The 17,235-nt window shown below is 46.3% G+C and overlaps 1 protein-coding gene across 4 annotated transcripts in view; it reads left to right on the forward strand.

Moving 5' to 3' along the window:
• GRIN2B (glutamate ionotropic receptor NMDA type subunit 2B) overlaps window positions 1-17,235 on the forward strand; it is a 287,157-nt gene that overhangs the window by 234,254 nt on the left and 35,668 nt on the right. For all 4 annotated transcript variants that reach the window (XM_007064060.4, XM_037883416.2, XM_037883410.2 and 1 more), the window contains one exon: window positions 2,705-2,934. In XM_007064060.4, coding sequence (XP_007064122.2) covers window positions 2,705-2,934 — 230 coding nt within the window. The remainder of the gene's footprint in view (window positions 1-2,704; window positions 2,935-17,235) is intronic.

Genomic DNA, 17,235 nt, shown 5'->3' on the forward strand with positions numbered 1-17,235 from the left:
AAATACAGTGGGGAGATTTATATACACAGAGAACATGAAACAATGGGTGTTACCATACACACTGTAATGAGAGTGATCAGGTAAGGTGAGCTATTACCAGCAGGAGAGAAAAAAAACCTTTTGTAGTGATAATCAAGGTGGGCCATTTCCAGCAGTTGACAAGAACGTCTGAGGAACAGTGGCGGGGTCGGGGGGGGGGGGGGGGGGGGGGGGGGATAGTTTTACTTTGTGTAATGACATATCCACTCCCAGTCTTTATTCAAGCCTAACGTAATGGTGTCCAGTTTGGAAATTAATTCCAATTCAGCAGTCTCTTGTTGGAGTCTGTTTTTGAAGTTTTTTTGTTGAAGAATTGAGACTTTTAGGTCTGTAATCGAGTGACCAGAGAGATTGAAGTGTTCTCCGACTGGTTTTTGAATGTTATAATTCTTGACATCTGACTTGTGTCCATTTATTCTTTTACGTAGAGTCTGTCCAGTTTGGCCAATGTACATGGCAGAGGGGCATTGCTTGGTCGCTAATGCTCTAGTTAAGGTTACTTTGATATTCCCATCACTGTGTGGTTCTGTGGTTGACAATGCAGTTGTGAAAATATGCAGTGAAATCAGTTGAGAGATTAGTGTTTTAGGGTGGAATTTTCAAATGCACTTACAGGTATGTCTACACGGCAATTAAAAACAGGCAGCTTGCCTGTGCCAGCTGATTCAGGCTTGTGGGGCTCGGGCTTAGAGGCTGTTTAATTGCAGTGTAGACGTTCGGACTCGGGCTGCAAGGTGGGAGGGTCCCAGAGCTTGGGCTGCAGCCCAAGCCCAAAAGTCTGCTCGGCAATTAAACAGCCCCTTAGCCCAAGCCCCTTAGCTGGAGTCAGCTGGCACAAGTCAGCGGCAGGTGTTTAATTACAATGTAGCTATACCCTTAGTGACCTAGGCACTGATAATCAGAGGGACTTGCGCCCCTAAATTATGAGGACATTTTGAAAATCCTATTCTTAGCCTCTCTCTCCTCTTTTTTCTTAATAATAAATTAATGCAATGCACAAAACCATGCTAGTGTCATATTAACATTACAGTTATAAGCACTCAGAAAGCCAGGAAGTTCAAAAATGTATATTTCTCACAATAGCTAACTTGTCTCCATTTCATATGGAGGATCCAATTTTGACAGCTGATACATCCCCATTGGAGTCAGCTGGAGTTGTGTGTGCACCTCCAAGGGTAGAAGTGGGCCACTTGCATTTAAAGTTATATTTTAAATAAAACAATTAGTTATCTCGAAGGGCTAAGGTGTAGCTAGCATGACATGGGTGGAAGAGAAGGTGCAAGAAATCTTCCCTCCCTTGTGCTCCTCTGTAGAGGTCAGCCCTAGTCACCATAAACAGCACAAAGACTATCTCTAAGGGTAGCACCACTGCTAGCACTAGACGCTCCACCGATGCAGCAGGTGGGAGTATGGCCCTACCTTTTCAATACCACACTGTGGGGCCTGGTGGATAGTGCACGGGACTGGGACTCGGGAGACCTGGGTGCTATTCCTGACTTGGCCACTGGACTTTGCCAGGTGACCTTGGGCAAGTCAGTTCTCCTCTTTGTGCCTCAGTTTAGCTATCTGTAAAATGGGGATAATGATATGGACCTCCCTGTAAAGTGCTATATAGGAGCTAGATATTGTTACTATACCAGTTAGCTGAGCTGAGCTGACACCAGAGGGTCACATGAGTAGTGGAGCTCCCACTTGGACAGTTGCTTCCTGAGAAGAACTCTTGGAATAATTCCAATTATAATCTCTCTCCCAACCTTGTGGGGGCAAACTCCAGTCTGTCTCTCAGAGATCTCTAGCACTGTGTCTAGTATATGCAGTGTGGAAGAGATAAGGTTGCCATAAGAACCTTACAGTTTTCATATTCTGAGTTTTCAAAATGATAAGCTGAGTGCTCCATTCCCAGATGTGTTTGTTATAGTTAGCGTGAGGTTCTACTCTGAAAAGTGACTACAAAATAGCCCCTTCTTGCATGGCAGATCTGTTCCTTGCATGTCAGATTCAGAGTCAGAGCTGCTGACTTTCTGAAAAAGTAAGATCTGTCTGGTTTTTTACTACTGTCTGCCCCTCAGAGCCAACGCAGCTCAGGGAGATAGAGCTGGGCTCTTTTCTGGCTCATGCATCATCAACATAATGGCAAAGGGAGATTCATTTGTAGGGCTACTTGTGCAACCCTGTGGTCTTCAGGTTGGGCACTTACTTATGCCTGGGCCAACCCACTAAGGGTGCTAGCTTGCGTGCGCATCCCTGAGGGAGTAATTGGAGGGCAGTGGTGTTGAACAGCTGTAAGAGAGGGCAGAATTCATCTGGCAGAATCTTTATTGCTAGTGATGATGCCCAAAGCAGAAAGGAACAGTTTGACTTTCAGATTCCAGGGCCAGTTAGGAGTTAGAAAAAAGCATCTTTTTTCCTTGTAAACTGTACTAATTTGTCAACAAAATCCTGGAGACATGATAAACATGGAAGTCCACGTTGCCATTTATTACAAAGTCACTTTTCAGAGTGAGGCTGCACTTTAGTGCCACTGCAGGGACACATGTGAGTGCATTACAGCTGTGGGAACAGACAGAAATATTAATCCAGTGATCAAGTTGCATGAGTAAGTAGAACTGCAGATTGCTTATCCTGAGGTTTTCACTGCCTGTGTTTTATTCCTTGGTCACTCCAGAGCCAGGTGGACCCTCTTTCACCATTGGCAAAGCTATCTGGTTGCTGTGGGGTCTGGTGTTTAACAACTCGGTGCCAGTGCAGAATCCCAAAGGTACCACTAGCAAGATCATGGTGTCTGTGTGGGCCTTCTTTGCTGTCATCTTCCTGGCCAGTTATACTGCCAACCTGGCTGCCTTCATGATCCAAGAGGAGTACGTGGACCAAGTGTCTGGACTGAGCGACAAAAAGGTAACTGATCCATTCCAAACTTGAAAGCATCTTTCACCCTCTCTAACCCATTCTAATTGGCAACCAATGCATTGATGCAGGGTCTGGGATAAATAGTGCTAAGACTGATCACTGAAACATAGTTGCACTTTACATGTTCAAAGCACTGTGCAAAGAACGAATGGGGTAACAGTACTGGATATCATGTTATAAAATCTGTGGGCCAGATCCTCTGCTTGTATAAATGAGTAGAGATCTATTGACGTTAGTCCATACACTGATTTACACCAGTGGAGGGTCTGATCCTGTATTTTAATGCTCACTGTTATGAATAGACACTTAAAAACTCAAAACAGAAATGCTTTTCTTTTCTGAACAGTTTTCTATCCCTTGTTTACACACATTAGTTTTTGTTATCTCAGAGTAATCACTTATGCTGAGTGGTACACGTTGGTTTGCTCTGATGTGTGCAGGACAGCGCTCACTGGTTTGTTAGGGTAGGGTTGTTTATGAGCACTAGGCCGTGCACCATGGTTTATTTTTATTATATGGGTACTCATGAGTATGCTGCTGTAGGTTCTTGTTTGTTAGCCTGGAGTTCATTATTCAACCAAGGGCTGCTCAAACTGTTAATGTTGATAACTGCAAAGTAATGCACATTGGAAAACGTAATCCTAACTGTACATATACAATGATGGGGTCTAAATTAGCTGTTACCACTCAAGAAAGAGATCTTGGAGTCACTGTGGATAGTTCTCTGAAATCATCCCCTCAATGTGCAGCGGCAGTCAAAAAAGTGAACAGAAAGTTGGGAATGATCAAGAAAGGGATAGATAATAAAACAGAAAATATCATATTGCCTCTGTATAAATCCATGATATGCCCACACCTTGAATACTGCATGCAGATATGGTCGCCCAATCTCAAAAAGGATATATTGGAATTGGAAAAGGTTCAGAAAAGGGCAAAAAAAATGATTAGGGGTATAGAACGGCTTCCATATGAGGAGAGATTAATAAGACTGGGACGTTTCAGCTTGAAAAAGAGGCAACTAAGGGGGGATATGATAGAGGTCAATAAAATCATGAATGGTATAGAGAAGTAAATAAGGAAGTGTTATTTACTCCTTCTCATAATACAAGAACAAGGGGCCACCAAATGAAATTAATAGGTAGCAGGTTTAAAACAAACACAAGAAAGTATTTTTTCATGCAACGGACGGTCAACCTCTGGAACTCCTTGCCCGAGTATTATGAAGGCCAGTACTATAACAGGTTTCAAAAGGGAGCTAGATAGATTCATAGATGATAGGTCCATCAATGGCTATTAGCTAGGATGGGCAGGAATGCTGTCCCTAGCCCCTGTTTGCCAGAAGCTGGGATTGGGTGACAGGGCAGGGATCACTTGATGATAACCTGTCCGTTCATTCCCTTTGGGGCACCTGCCATTGGCCACTGCCAGAAGACAGGATACTGGGCTTGATGGACCTTTGGTCTGACCCAGTATGGCCGTTCTTATGATTTATTGCTGTAGGGTGGCCTCTAAACATGAAGCTGCAAACCCTTTTGTTATCATATGGTGACTAGTGAGAACTTGACTGTACACACTGGCTTGCTGTTGCAAACCTGGCTTGTTATTGTCAAGGCCCCATCTATTCCATGACAAGATAGACTCAGTTCTGGGGCCAGGTCCCCTAGTGTAGGCAATACTTCTGTGCAGCAGCCTGGAAGTTCTGTGACAGATTCATGTACATTTTTTTAAAATAGCATTTTTAAAGGAATGAAATACGTCAATGAATAACCCCAATCCGTACAGTAGCCCTCATGGTGTTTGTTTTGATAATATTTTCATTGTTTCATGCTGTCTCCACATTCTCACATTTCAGCTTTTTGTATTGACAACATGTTACTGCAGGCTAGAAGCAGTCAGGCAGAAAGCTGGAAGTTTTGGCAGCTGGGTAAGGGATAATTGGGGCTTTTGACACCAGAGAAAGCCTGGGCATTGTACAGGATTGTGGGATAAACATGCTAGCTGGAAGTTTCTACTAAAATGATCATCACTAAAACAGTTAAGTTTTGCCATTAATGTATTGTTATTAGGTTTCACCATTAACAACCCATTGAACTGAGTGCACCTCCAAGTCTTGTTTCAGGATGCCTGCAGACTCAGGAAGACAACTATTCATCTGTTTGCACTCTATGCATATTTTTAAGGTATTCTTCACACCCATGAGGAGGTGTGTATAAAATATGAAGTTGATTCTGAGGCAAATTACACAGCTTCAGATTCATGGAGGACACTGGACCTTGGCCATATTGTTGAGGATGTTATTGTAGGGTTGCTGGAATGAAGTGGGTCTGGGTACTCTTTCCCCCACTTTGTTTATACATTTATAATTGTTTTGGATATTTTCTACACAACAACCCAAGTTTATCAGAACAGAGAAGATAGACAGAACATGTTCAGCTAATCAGTGTGTCACACAAACATGGCTTTCAGTGCCGATGGTGCATTGGGGTTAGAATTGCAAAGTTTTGCAACAAAATCTGGAACCAGGTGCAACTGGCCTAGCAACAATTCAGGGGGTTTCATATCATCTCAGGCCCAAGTTTACTCTGCAATGTACCCTGCCAATGCCGAGTGAGGGGGAGGCCAGGAAAGCTCTACTTCAGCCAAAAGCCCTCTAAGTAAATAAGCTAGGACTACATCTTAATAGATTTTCACTCACTTCACACCTGAAGAGGCACAAAGAAGCAATGACAGAATTTTCAAGCAGCGATCCATATGTCCTTGAGCAGTTGTTAAATGCCCTAGTCTATCTGGTTGAAATTCACCCGTGTGCAGAGGGCCCCCCACAAAGTTCATATATCACTTATGACCCACTTACACTCTCAATACAGGGTTTAAATAGAACTTGAATGCTGCATTGTCCCAGTTGGTTAGGCAGAAGGGATACTGTGAGGAGACAATAGCTGACAAACCACAGAAAGCCAAGAAGAGAACAAATGTACATCCTTGCAAGGAGTCAAGGGCACCTAGGCTTTCTGAGAGTCTCTTTCCCCAACATGCTAAACCACGGAAATCTTGCCCTTGGCAGCCATTGGGGCAGCAAAAACCTCCCAGCCGGTCACATTTTCTGGAGAGGGACAGGTGCCTCTAGCAAGACATGGGTCAGGGGACAAAATAGCCCAAGCTAATGCTGAGGGTCTGGTCACTGTAAGGGATATTGGCCTTCCTCTCAGAGACTTCTTGAACCTGCTAGCAAAAGCCTTTAATAGCATGAAGATGGTAGTTGAGGATCCCAGCACCTTAACTGTGGAGGAGTCCAACATGCCAGATGTAATAAGAAGGAAAAAGAGACTATCACCAGCTGTGGCTTTCTATCATCGGTCAAGTTCAAGGCAACTACTGTTGAGGACATTTCCACTGATACTGTCTCCTTGGATGTAAGGATCTGCTCTAGAAAAGGTGCTAGACCAGGGGTGGGCAAACTACGGCCCATGGGCTGGATCACCAGCCATTTTAAGCTGGCCCTTGAGCTCCTGCTGAGGACCGGGGTCTAGGGCTTACCCCGCTCTAGCCGGGGAGCAAGGTCAGGGGCCGCTCCACACGGCTCCCGGAAGCAGCCACATGGCCCCGCGCTGGCGCTCCAGCCGGTGAGCAGGGTTGGGGACCACTCCATGCAGCTCCCGGAAGCCACGGCATGGCCCCCCTCCGGCTCCTATGCGCTCCGATGGCCCCGTTCCAATGTCCCCCTCCAGTGCTCCAATGGAAGCTGTAGGGGCAGTGCCTGCAGACAGGGCAGCGTGCAGAGCCGCCTGGCTGCCCCTCAGCGTAGAAGCTGGAGAAGGGACATGCCGCTGCTTCCAGAAGCCGCTTGAGGTAAGGGCCACCTGGAGCCTGCACCCCTGATCCTCTCCCCACACCCCAACCCTCTGCCCCAGCCCTGATCCCCCTCCCGCCCGTGCAGGAGGGGGCTTCAGGCTGGGGTGAGGGAATGGTGGGTGGAGGCTCTGGCTGGGGGTGCGGGCTCTGGGGTGGGGCTGGGGATGAGGAGTTTGGGGTGTAGGAGGGTGCTCTGCCTCAGTTCCAGTCCTGAGCACCCTCCTACACCCCAAACTCCTCATCCCAAGCCCCACCCCAGAGCCCGCACCCACAGCCAGAGCCCTCACCCCTCCACCCCCCATTCTACCAGCCTGAAGCCCCCTCCTGCACCCTGAACTCCTTATTTCTGGCCCCACCCTGGAGCCCGCACCCCCAACCAGAGCCCTCACCTCCTCCCTCACCCCAACCCCAATTTTCTGAGCATTCATGGCCCGCCATACAATTTCTATTCCCAGATGTGTCCCTGGGCCAAAAAGTTTGCCCACCCCCATGCTATACTCTCAGTTTTGTCTTCCCCAGACCTCTCTCTCCAGTAACCCCTAATAATATCAATTTAAATAAACTGTTCAGGAAGGACAGGGAGGCCAGAAAAGGTGGGGGAGTTGCACTGTATGTAAGGGAAGAGTATGACTGCTCAGAGCTCAAGTATGAAACTGCAGAAAAACTTGAGAGTCTCTGGATTAAGTTTAGAAGCGTGAGCAACAAGGGTGATATCGTGGTGGGAGTCTGCTATAGACCACCGGACCAGAGGGTTGAGGTGGACGAGGCTTTCTTCCGGCAACTCGCAGAAGCTACTAGATCGCACGCCCTGGTTCTCATGGGCGACTTCAATCATCCTGATATCTGCTGGGACAGCAATACAGCGGTGCACAGACAATCCAGGAAGTTTTTGGAAACTGTAGGGGACAATTTCCTGGTGCAAGTGCTGGAGGAACCAACTAGGGGCGGAGCTCTTCTTGACTTGCTGCTCACAAACCAGGAAGAATTAGTAGGGGAAGCAAAAGTGGATGGGAACCTGGGAGGCAGTGACCATGAGATGGTTGAGTTCAGGATCCTGACACAAGGAAGAAAGGAAAGCAGCAGAATACGGACCCTGGACTTCAGAAAAGCAGACTTTGGTTCCCTCTGGGAACTGATGGGCAGGATCCCCTGGGAGAATAACATGAAGGGGAAAGGAGTCCAGGAGAGCTGGCTGTATTTTAAAGAATCCTTATTGTGGTTACAGGGACAAACCATCCCGATGTGTAGAAAGAATAGTAAATATGGCAGGCGACCAGCTTGGCTTAACAGTGAAATCCTTGCTGATCTTAAACACAAAAAGGAGGCTTACAAGAAGTGGAAGATTGGACAAATGACCAGGGATCAGTATAAAAATATTGCTCCGGCATGTAGGAATTAAATCAGGAAGGCTAAATCACACCTGGAGTTGCAGCTAGCGAGAGATGTTAAGAGTAACAAGAAGGGTTTCTTCAGGTATGTTGGCAACAAGAAGAAAGCCAAGGAAAGTGTGGGCCCCTTACTGAATGAGGGAGGCAACCTAGTGACAGAGGATGTGGAAAAAGCTAATGTACTCAATGCTTTTTTTGCCTCTGTCTTCGCGAACAAGGTCAGCTCCCAGACTACTGCACTGGGCAGCACAGCATGGGAAGGAGGTGGCTAGCCCTCTGTGGAGAAAGAAGTGGTTCGGGACTATTTAGAAAAGCTGGACATGCACAAGTCCATGGGGCCGGATGCGTTGCATCCGCGAGTGCTAAAGGAATTGGCGGACGTGATTGCAGAGCCATTGGCCATTATCTTTGAAAACTCATGGCGATCGGGGGAAGTCCCGGAAGACTGGAAAAAGGCTAATGTAGTGCCCATCTTTAAAAAAAGGGAAGAAGGAGGATCCTGGGAACTACAGGCCAGTCAGCCTCACCTCAGTCCCCGGAAAAATCATGGAGCATGTCCTCAAGGACTCAATTCTGAAGCACTTAGAGGAGAGGAAAGTGATCAGGAACAGTCAGCATGGATTCACCAAGGGAAAGTCATGCCTGACTAATCTAATTGCCTTCTATGATGAGATAACTGGTTCTGTGGATGAAGGGAAAGCAGTGGACGTGTTATTCCTCGACTTTAGGAAAGCTTTTGACACGGTCTCCCACAGTATTCTTGTCAGCAAGTTAAAGAAGTATGGTCTGGATGGATGCACTACAAGGTGGGTAGAAAGTTGGCTAGATTGTCGGGCTCAACGGGTAGTGATCAATGGCTCCATGTCTAGTTGGCAGCCGGTATCTAGCGGAGTGCCCCAAGGGTTGGTCCTGGGGCCGGTTTTGTTCAATATCTTCTTTAATGATCTGGAGGATGGTGTGGATTGCACCCTCAGCAAGTTTGCGGATGACACTAAACTGGGAGGAGTGGTAGATATGCTGGAGGGTAGGGATAGGATACAGAGGGACCTAGACAAATTGGAGGATTGGACCAAAAGAAATCTGATGAGGTTCAACAAGGACAAGTGCAGAGTTCTGCACTTACGACGGAAAAATCCAATGCACCGCTACAGACTAGGGACCGAATGGCTAGGCAGCAGTTCTGCAGAGAAGGACCTAGGGGTTACAGTGGACGAGAAGCTGGATATGAGTCAACAGTGTGCCCTTGTTGCCAAGAAGGCCAATGGCATTTTGGGGTGTATAAGTAGGGGCATTGCCAGCAGGTTGAGGGACGTGATCGTTCCCCTCTATTCGACATTGGTGAGGCCTCATCTGGAGTACTGTGTCCAGATTTGGGCCCCACACTACAAGAAGGAAGTGGAGAAATTGGAGAGAGTTCAGCGAAGGGCAACAAAAATGATTAGGGGTCTGGAACACATGACTTATGAGGAGAGGCTCAGGGAACTGGGATTGTTTAATCTACGGAAGAGAAGAATGAAGGGAGATTTGATAGCTGCTTTTAACTACCTGAAAGGTGGATCCAAAGAGGATGGATCTAGACTATTCTCAGTGATAGCAGATGACAGGACAAGGAGTAATGGTCTCAAGTTGCAGTGGGGTAGATTTAGGTTGGATATTAGGAAAAACTTTTTCACTAGGAGGGTGGTGAAGCACTGGAATGCGTTACCTAGGGAGGTGGTGGAATCCCCTTCCTTAGAAGTTTTTAAGGTCAGGCTTGACAAAGTCCTGGCTGGGATGATTTAGTTGGGGATTGGTCCTGCTCTGGGCAGGGGGTTGGACTAGATGTCCTCCAGAGGTCCCTTCCAACTCTGATATTCTATGATTCTATGATTCTAAATGACCCAGTCTTATAGAGACTGTCTTCTTCAGGACCTCTCCTAACGTTTTTCTTCAGAGGCCCTGCTAGTGCTATGCAAGGATCTTACCAAACTTCTAAAGTTCACCCCCCTTTCTCCTCTGCCTGATGCTGATGTGCTCCCTGCTGTCTCTGAGGCGAATAAGCTTGACAGTTCTACTTTTTTCTAGCCAGCTGTCCAAAAATTAAGACACGGGCTGCTCACTGTACTTCATCTGTTAATTCCTCCAAATGATAAGGCTTCCTGCTTATAAAATCATGTTCTGTGTTGTGGTCCCTAAAGTAGATTCAGTTGTAGCCAATTTGGGGGAGGGAAATCCACTATCCATTGAAAGAAATGTTGGCTCCGAGAATCCCCTAAGCAAATGTGTGGATGATCTTTTAAAAAGGTCCCAAGAAGTCTCCTATTGCCATTTAACCCTTTCCATTCACCCGTTCTACTCAGAGGGGGCTGTGAGTGACTCACTGAACTACACTGCTCTGCCGGGAACTGTCAACATTGCCGTTAACCCAGGTGATTGTTACCTTGGTCTGACCATCCGGGTCAGCCTAGCCTAGGTGTGCACATCCCCACAGTAAAGCCTGATCCACACTACTGGACCTTCACTATTTCTGCACTTGCCCTAATGTGTCATCGGGTATATTCCATGGTTCTTTGTGCTGAGACAGGCTAGGGTTTTTTCCCTGTCAGTTGTGTCAATTGCAGGAGAACATCTCTGTCCCTTAGAGGGCAGTTGTGGGAAGGGAATGGAGAACTGTCATCAAGCAAGTGATTTAGCCTGTGTCCTCACTGCAAAGTGCGTGGATTTCTACCTGAGTGAAAGCCTCCACTCTAATTCTAGCCTACAGCCCCCGGTGCACCAGCTAGCTTGGGTGGAAAGCACCATTAAACTCAGGTGAGATTGTTTTGTGTGTGGATGAGAAAGGAATTAAGGGCAACACCCGAGTAAGAGTCCAAGTGAGCTCATACCCTTAGAGAGGAAATTCTCTGCCCTTCTGATTCATTCAGCTGGTGGAACCCAGGCTGTCTTCCTGGTGATGTGAAGTCGCGCTAGAGGAGCATCATAGCACAAAACACAGTGCAAGCCATAAATGCTTACTCTTCAGGGCTCACCGAGGAGAGGCTGAGGCCAGCTGTCAGACAGTAGACTCTCACTATCACATAGAAAGTTCAGTGGATGTTTTGCTGAGTTATGATCAGCTCCTTGGCTCTGGGCACAATTTATTAATAACCTTTTCCCTGCAGCACCCTCCTTCCTGGCTGTTCCTGGGGTATTACGCTTCACTGGCCATCCAGCTGCCGGTTGCACATGAACTATGTTCTCTCAGTCTTTGACACAGCCAGGTTGCTAAGGTGGCTGGGCCCTCTGGCCAAACCCCAAAGTCCATCCCTTCCAGGGTATTGTCTCCTCTCCCTGCCACAGCACTCCCTCAGCAACAGCACTTCTTCAGCCTCACACCCTTCTTGGGTCTCTTCAGCAGCAACACCATCCCTCCCTGTTACAGCCCTGCTTGCAGGAGTAGGAACAGGCAGCTTCCAGCAACCAGCCTCTTTCCTCTCCCAGGACTCCTCTTTTTGTGCCCCACAGCAGTCCTGGCTCTTGGCCACCAGGGAGGCAAGCCAAAATTGGCCCAGGTGCCGCTGAGTCCTCAACCTTCTTAAAAGACCAGCTCAGCCTGTGAGACCAGGACACCTAGCAGGTGCACTGAGCTAGAGTCTCTCCTGAGCTAAGATCTGCTTGATGCTACACAGGGGAGTTGGGATCTGGCTACAGCTCCCGGATTCTCCAGTGGCGGTGGCTGCAGTGTAAATGAATGAAACCTAGGGGCTGCTGCTATCATGGTGAGAGGCAGCATTTGGTCCCTATGGGACCATATGCCAGCTGTAAATTGGCATTGTGGAGCACATCTTATACCTTTCTCCATTTGTCCACATAATCCGGCATGCCCACCTGCCATGCCCCTCCATCCTCTGACTGTTGGGGCAGTTGGTGTCAGAGCCAACTCTGAGGGCTTTATCCCAGCTGAAAATTCCCCTCTGTCTGGGGATGTTCAGCTTGGCAGCTATGGTCAGATTCTGGCTCCTTTGTGATATGATCTGAGCAGCACAAAGGGGTCAGAACAGCAGCAGTGAATCTTGCCCTCTGATTCATACTCAAGGCTGTCAATCATTGCTCTCAATTTAGGAGCCACTGGGAAGGCCCTGTTTGCCGTCACGGAGTCTTTCTTTCAGGGCCGACTCTAGTCACCAGCTAAGCAAGCTGGTGCCTGGGGCGGCGCTGCTGAAGGGGCGGCACTCTGGCAGCAGCCCCGGCGGCAATTTGGCGGCAGCTCCCTCCGATGTTCCTGTTCTCTCCAGTGGTGGTGTATTCGGCAGGTTTTTTGGGTTTTTTTGCTGCTCGGGGCGGCAAAAAAACATAGAGCTGGCTCTGCTTTCTTTCATGCAGGCCAGGAAGTCCTAGTCTGGACAGACAACTCAGCAGTTGTGGCCTGCTTGAACTACCAGGAAGTGCTCAAAGTCCAAGCTTCTACTTTAGCGAGGTCAACAGAAATCTAACCGCTCTGCGGGCTCTCCTCTTCCAGGGAGGTAAATCACCTCACAGGAGTCCATGCGTTCCGGTTCCTAGTGTCCCGATAGGGTCTACCCCTCTTGTAGCTGTTTGCCTTCTTGCCAAATGTCCCTGCTTCAGAGTTCTGCATCCAGCTCCTGGGCCTGGGTTTTTCCTGGCTTTAATCAGGGGTCATAACCTGGTTTCTGATAATAAGTGTTTCAGACAGGCTTGGAGAAAGAAGTGGCTGCTGTAGTTCAGTTTTCTGAAGGCAATAAATACAGAAATCAGAACATAAATGAAATAATATTTGAAATAATCTGCTAGCTACAAACACATTTCCATTCATATACCGTAGTAATAGAATAAAAGCAAATGTGAACGGTCAGCAGTGCATATAAATAATGCCTGTAGAGATGAGATAAATTAATTAAAAATAAATTCAAGAAAATAAATAGCATTTATACTTTGGTTGAAAATGCCTAAGAACCTAGCAAAGCAAAGCACCAAAATGATCATCTCATAATTGACATAAAGTGCACAGAAATGGCCATCTAGCTCCTGGTAAATTAATGTAGCTTGTCTAGGTTTCACATGTATTTACAATTTTTTAAGAAGTTAATGAAATGTTAAGGTGAAGGCCCCATGGGCTATGCAGCACATTAAATCTGAGTTATACGACCAGGCCTTCAGATATGCAAAGCACTTAAGCATGTGCTTAACTTTGAGCATGTGACTAGCCACATTAAAGTCAATGGACTGCAACTCACATGATTAAAGCTAAGCACATGCCCAAGTGTTTTGTTGGGCTGTGTGGTCATATATAGCAGATCTCTGCTCAGGAGGAGGCTAGGAAGAATGCCAGGTGGGAAACTTCTGTGTTCACAGATCTCCTAAGGAGCGCAGGAGTAGGGCTCATCTTCTTTGCACCTTAAAAGACCTGCAGGAGGGGAAACTTCTGGCCATGTGGCTTGGAGGTAGTAGTGGAACTTGTAGGAGGGCACTTAACACTAACACAATTTTTTTTTTGTGCTATTGTGTGGATTTATGTGACAAAAAGAGGCTTGTGTGCAGCAACCTGAACAGATAGAAATTGTGCAGCTGGTTCCGTGGCAGCACAATTGTGCTGTTCAAGCGACCTCAGCTGAGGTTATGAGTTAGTTGGACAAAAGTCAGACAATTCATAGTTAAAGATCACACAGTAACTTTAACTCTGTAGTGTTGCATGTAAAGCAGGGTTTATCTCACATGCTCATAGAATCCTGGCTTATGTCACATCCTATTTGGAAACCAGAATTCTGTAATGGAATAGGATTGTACTTCTTTCTCCACTGCTTCTCCAGCAAGACTGTTTGTCATACATAAGTTGAATTGTGTGCTGTGTTCTGTGTAAAAGTAACCTTTCTAGTTAACATTAGATGCACATCTGCAGAGCTTTCTATCACTGCATAATATAATATATGTGTATGAACTGTACAACACAAGATTTAGAGTCAAGGTTCACTTTTAACTCTGAATTTCTCGACTTCTATGCCATCTGATGATCTCTCTGCACATCATTATAAATTGTCAGTTACTAAGATGTATAATAACAATCAAACTGGAATTTCTTATTCCCCCTTATACATACAGTGAGTTACAGCACAAATTGTACAGTCTTCACTCTGGGCTTGATTTTCAGGTTTCAGTGAGATCCTCAAAACAAGCCACTATGCTTGAAGAAAATTGGTTTTGAAGCTATGGATGTTTAAAATCGGCAGGGTTTGAAACATTCTCTTTCTCCCTCTCCCCTTTCTTCTTTCATTTCCCTTTTTTTTTAAACCTCCGCTCAAACAAGAATGGTTTGGGACATGGCGAGGCTATGATGCGCTTTAGCTTTGACTCACAGGATCCTCTCTCTTCCATGGCTCTGCAGGGGCTAATGGCAGTAAAAACTTCTAATGCGGCTCTTCAGAATTAACGGCAGTACAAATGTGGTTCTGTCAGGAATTTCAGCAGATGAGACACAGGAGGAGCAAATGTGCTGAGTAAGTCTCTGGGTTTGATTCATCCCTTCAGGCAAAGGGAGATGCAACTTCTTGGGCTTTGCTGCACTCATGGCAGAATGACGGGATTCACTCTATCCCTAACTTCCTCTGTGTTAGGTAGGATGGCAGACTAGATGTTCACAGTGGTCCCTTCTGGCCTTGGAATCTGTGAATCTACCCTTACTGCACTTGGCACATCACTGGCATCACTAACTATTTTCTGACCCTTTTTCTCTTGTAATCTTCATTCGGTATTAACCCTTTGGGGATTGCAGCTTTATTTGGCCACCTACCTGTTCATTTGGCTGGCAGCCTGGGAAATGCCAGCCTTCTGAGAGTTGTAATAAAAAGGAACGACGATTCGTTCTGTTTCCTGCTTCCGAATAAGCCAGCAGAGGAAGAAACGAAGATTATTTTTATTGATTAGTTATGTCGTTTTGGAACAACATAACTAATCAATAAAATGTGCGTGGCACTTTGCAGCCAAATGAAAGACAATGGCTCTGCTGCCTTAGGAGAGTTTACAGTCTGTGAGCTGTGAACTGCTTCATGCATCTCAATGGGCTTTTAACTCTGAAGCTCCATGATCCGAGAAAGAGAGGACGTGGGTGACATGAAAAAAGACCATTGGGTTGCTTGGGTTAGCAATGGGCACAACCTGATGCTACATTTATCTTTTCAGTAATGTAAATTGCAAGCTGTATGGGGCAGGGTCTCTGTTTTACTATGTATTTATACAAAGCCTAGTGAAAGGTAGCCCTGATTCTTACCGGGACCTTTGGATGATACTGCAGTATAAGTAATGGTCGTTTTTAAAGTTACTCTGAAGAGAATTCTACTGTTTACAATTACTCAGGGTAAAATCCAGGTTCCCCTGAAGTCAATGGGGCCAGGCTTTCATCTCAGAGTCCAGTACTCCATGCCCATGCAGCAGGGGCAGGTTAGCCTCTACTAGCACTCTGTTCCATCGTCACAAACCTTTGAATATAAATCCCAGAACTTCATTGGCCTTCTTTAGTAAAGCTGGTCAGAAATTGAATTTTTTACAAAAATATGGGTAAAAAATGTGTCTCCTTGATGTGTCAGAAAACTTAATATTTTTGATCAGCTCTATTCATTACAGTCAGATTGTTTTTCAAACTCCTGTGTAATGTGCTGTCCACTGTCACTCCTGGATCTTTTTCACTATTATTGGATCCCAGGCTTCTCCCTCCCATTGAATATCTATGCTTCTGATTATATTTCCCCTAACATATGTGTGTGCATTTTTCCAAGTGGAATCTCACTTTATTTCCTTCTCACTGTTTGCCTGGGAGTTTATTACACGGCTTTTTCCCCCATTGTATTTAAATGGGAGGTTGACTGCATAATAGAGAATGTATGGTGGGATTTCATGTTGGGAGGAGTGGCCCATAGAATGAATGACACACACCCTCTACACATGCATGTGCACAAATAAAAGCTACAGATACCCTAGTTTAACTCATATCTGGTAACCCACTGAACTGTAACACTTATGGCTGTTCTACACAGGAGAATTAGGACAGCATAACTATGTCGCTCAGGGATGTGAAACATCCACATCCCTGAGCAGCGTTGTTAAGCTGCCCTAAGTCCCTGTGTAGACAGCGCTAGGTAGATGGAAGAATTCTTCTGTTGACCTCGCTACCACCTGTGCTGACAAGAGCATCCCGCCCATCGGCATAGATAGTGCTACAGGGGCACAGCTGTGCCACTGAAGCAGTTTAAATGTGGACAAGCCCTATGTCTGTGCTTATCGCATCATGGGTTAGTGTGTGAAGTGGCCTTTGTGTTCTGCTTGATTGAGAGGCTAAGTGATCCCAGTGGGAGCATGGATTTCTTTTGGTGAAGAGGCTTGTGGCGCATCTAGAGATCTGACTGAGGTGGGGCTTTATAGTCCGATGGGTGTGCACTGATGAAGCATGTTAGCCCTGTGGCGAAGAGGCTGCATGGACTGTACACATAGTGATCTAGTCCTGATGTGTATCTGGTGTTTTGGTGGTGAGTGTGTGCGCAAAGGCCTGGTCATGAAGAGGCTGCAGAGCTGTGATGTGTGTGTAGCGACTGAGTCAGAGAAGAGGATATCTAGCCCCAGCGAGGGCATGTGATGTGGGTGATAAATAGCCCTGAGATGCAGTTTGGTCAGAGAAGAGGCTATGCAGCCTTGAGGTTGGTAGCGATCCATTTAGTACAGAGACTGCTCGGACCTGACATGTGCATAGCGATCCAGTCATTGAAGAGACTGTATAATCCCACTGTGAGCATTTCTTTGGCAATAATTACATGTGACGGAAGCTGCTTCCACCAATTGGATCGCTGCTTTCATCTCAGCCATTTTACAAGGACAACTATTTTTAAACTTGCTATTTTTGAACTTCCTTTCTTTTTTTTTCACCTCTGAATTGTTCCCAGTTTGCTCTGTTCCTTTGCCTGACCCAGTGGTGTCACTATTTCACCTGCTGACATTCTTGCATCTTGCGCATTTGCTAAGTGGAACCTGCCCCCCTCCCAGCATCTTTATGGGGGAGTTTAATCTAATTCTTTGCCAGCGTTGTTAC

The sequence above is a fragment of the Chelonia mydas genome, chromosome 1 (genome assembly GCF_015237465.2).
Source record: "Chelonia mydas isolate rCheMyd1 chromosome 1, rCheMyd1.pri.v2, whole genome shotgun sequence".
NCBI lineage: Eukaryota > Metazoa > Chordata > Testudines > Cheloniidae > Chelonia > Chelonia mydas.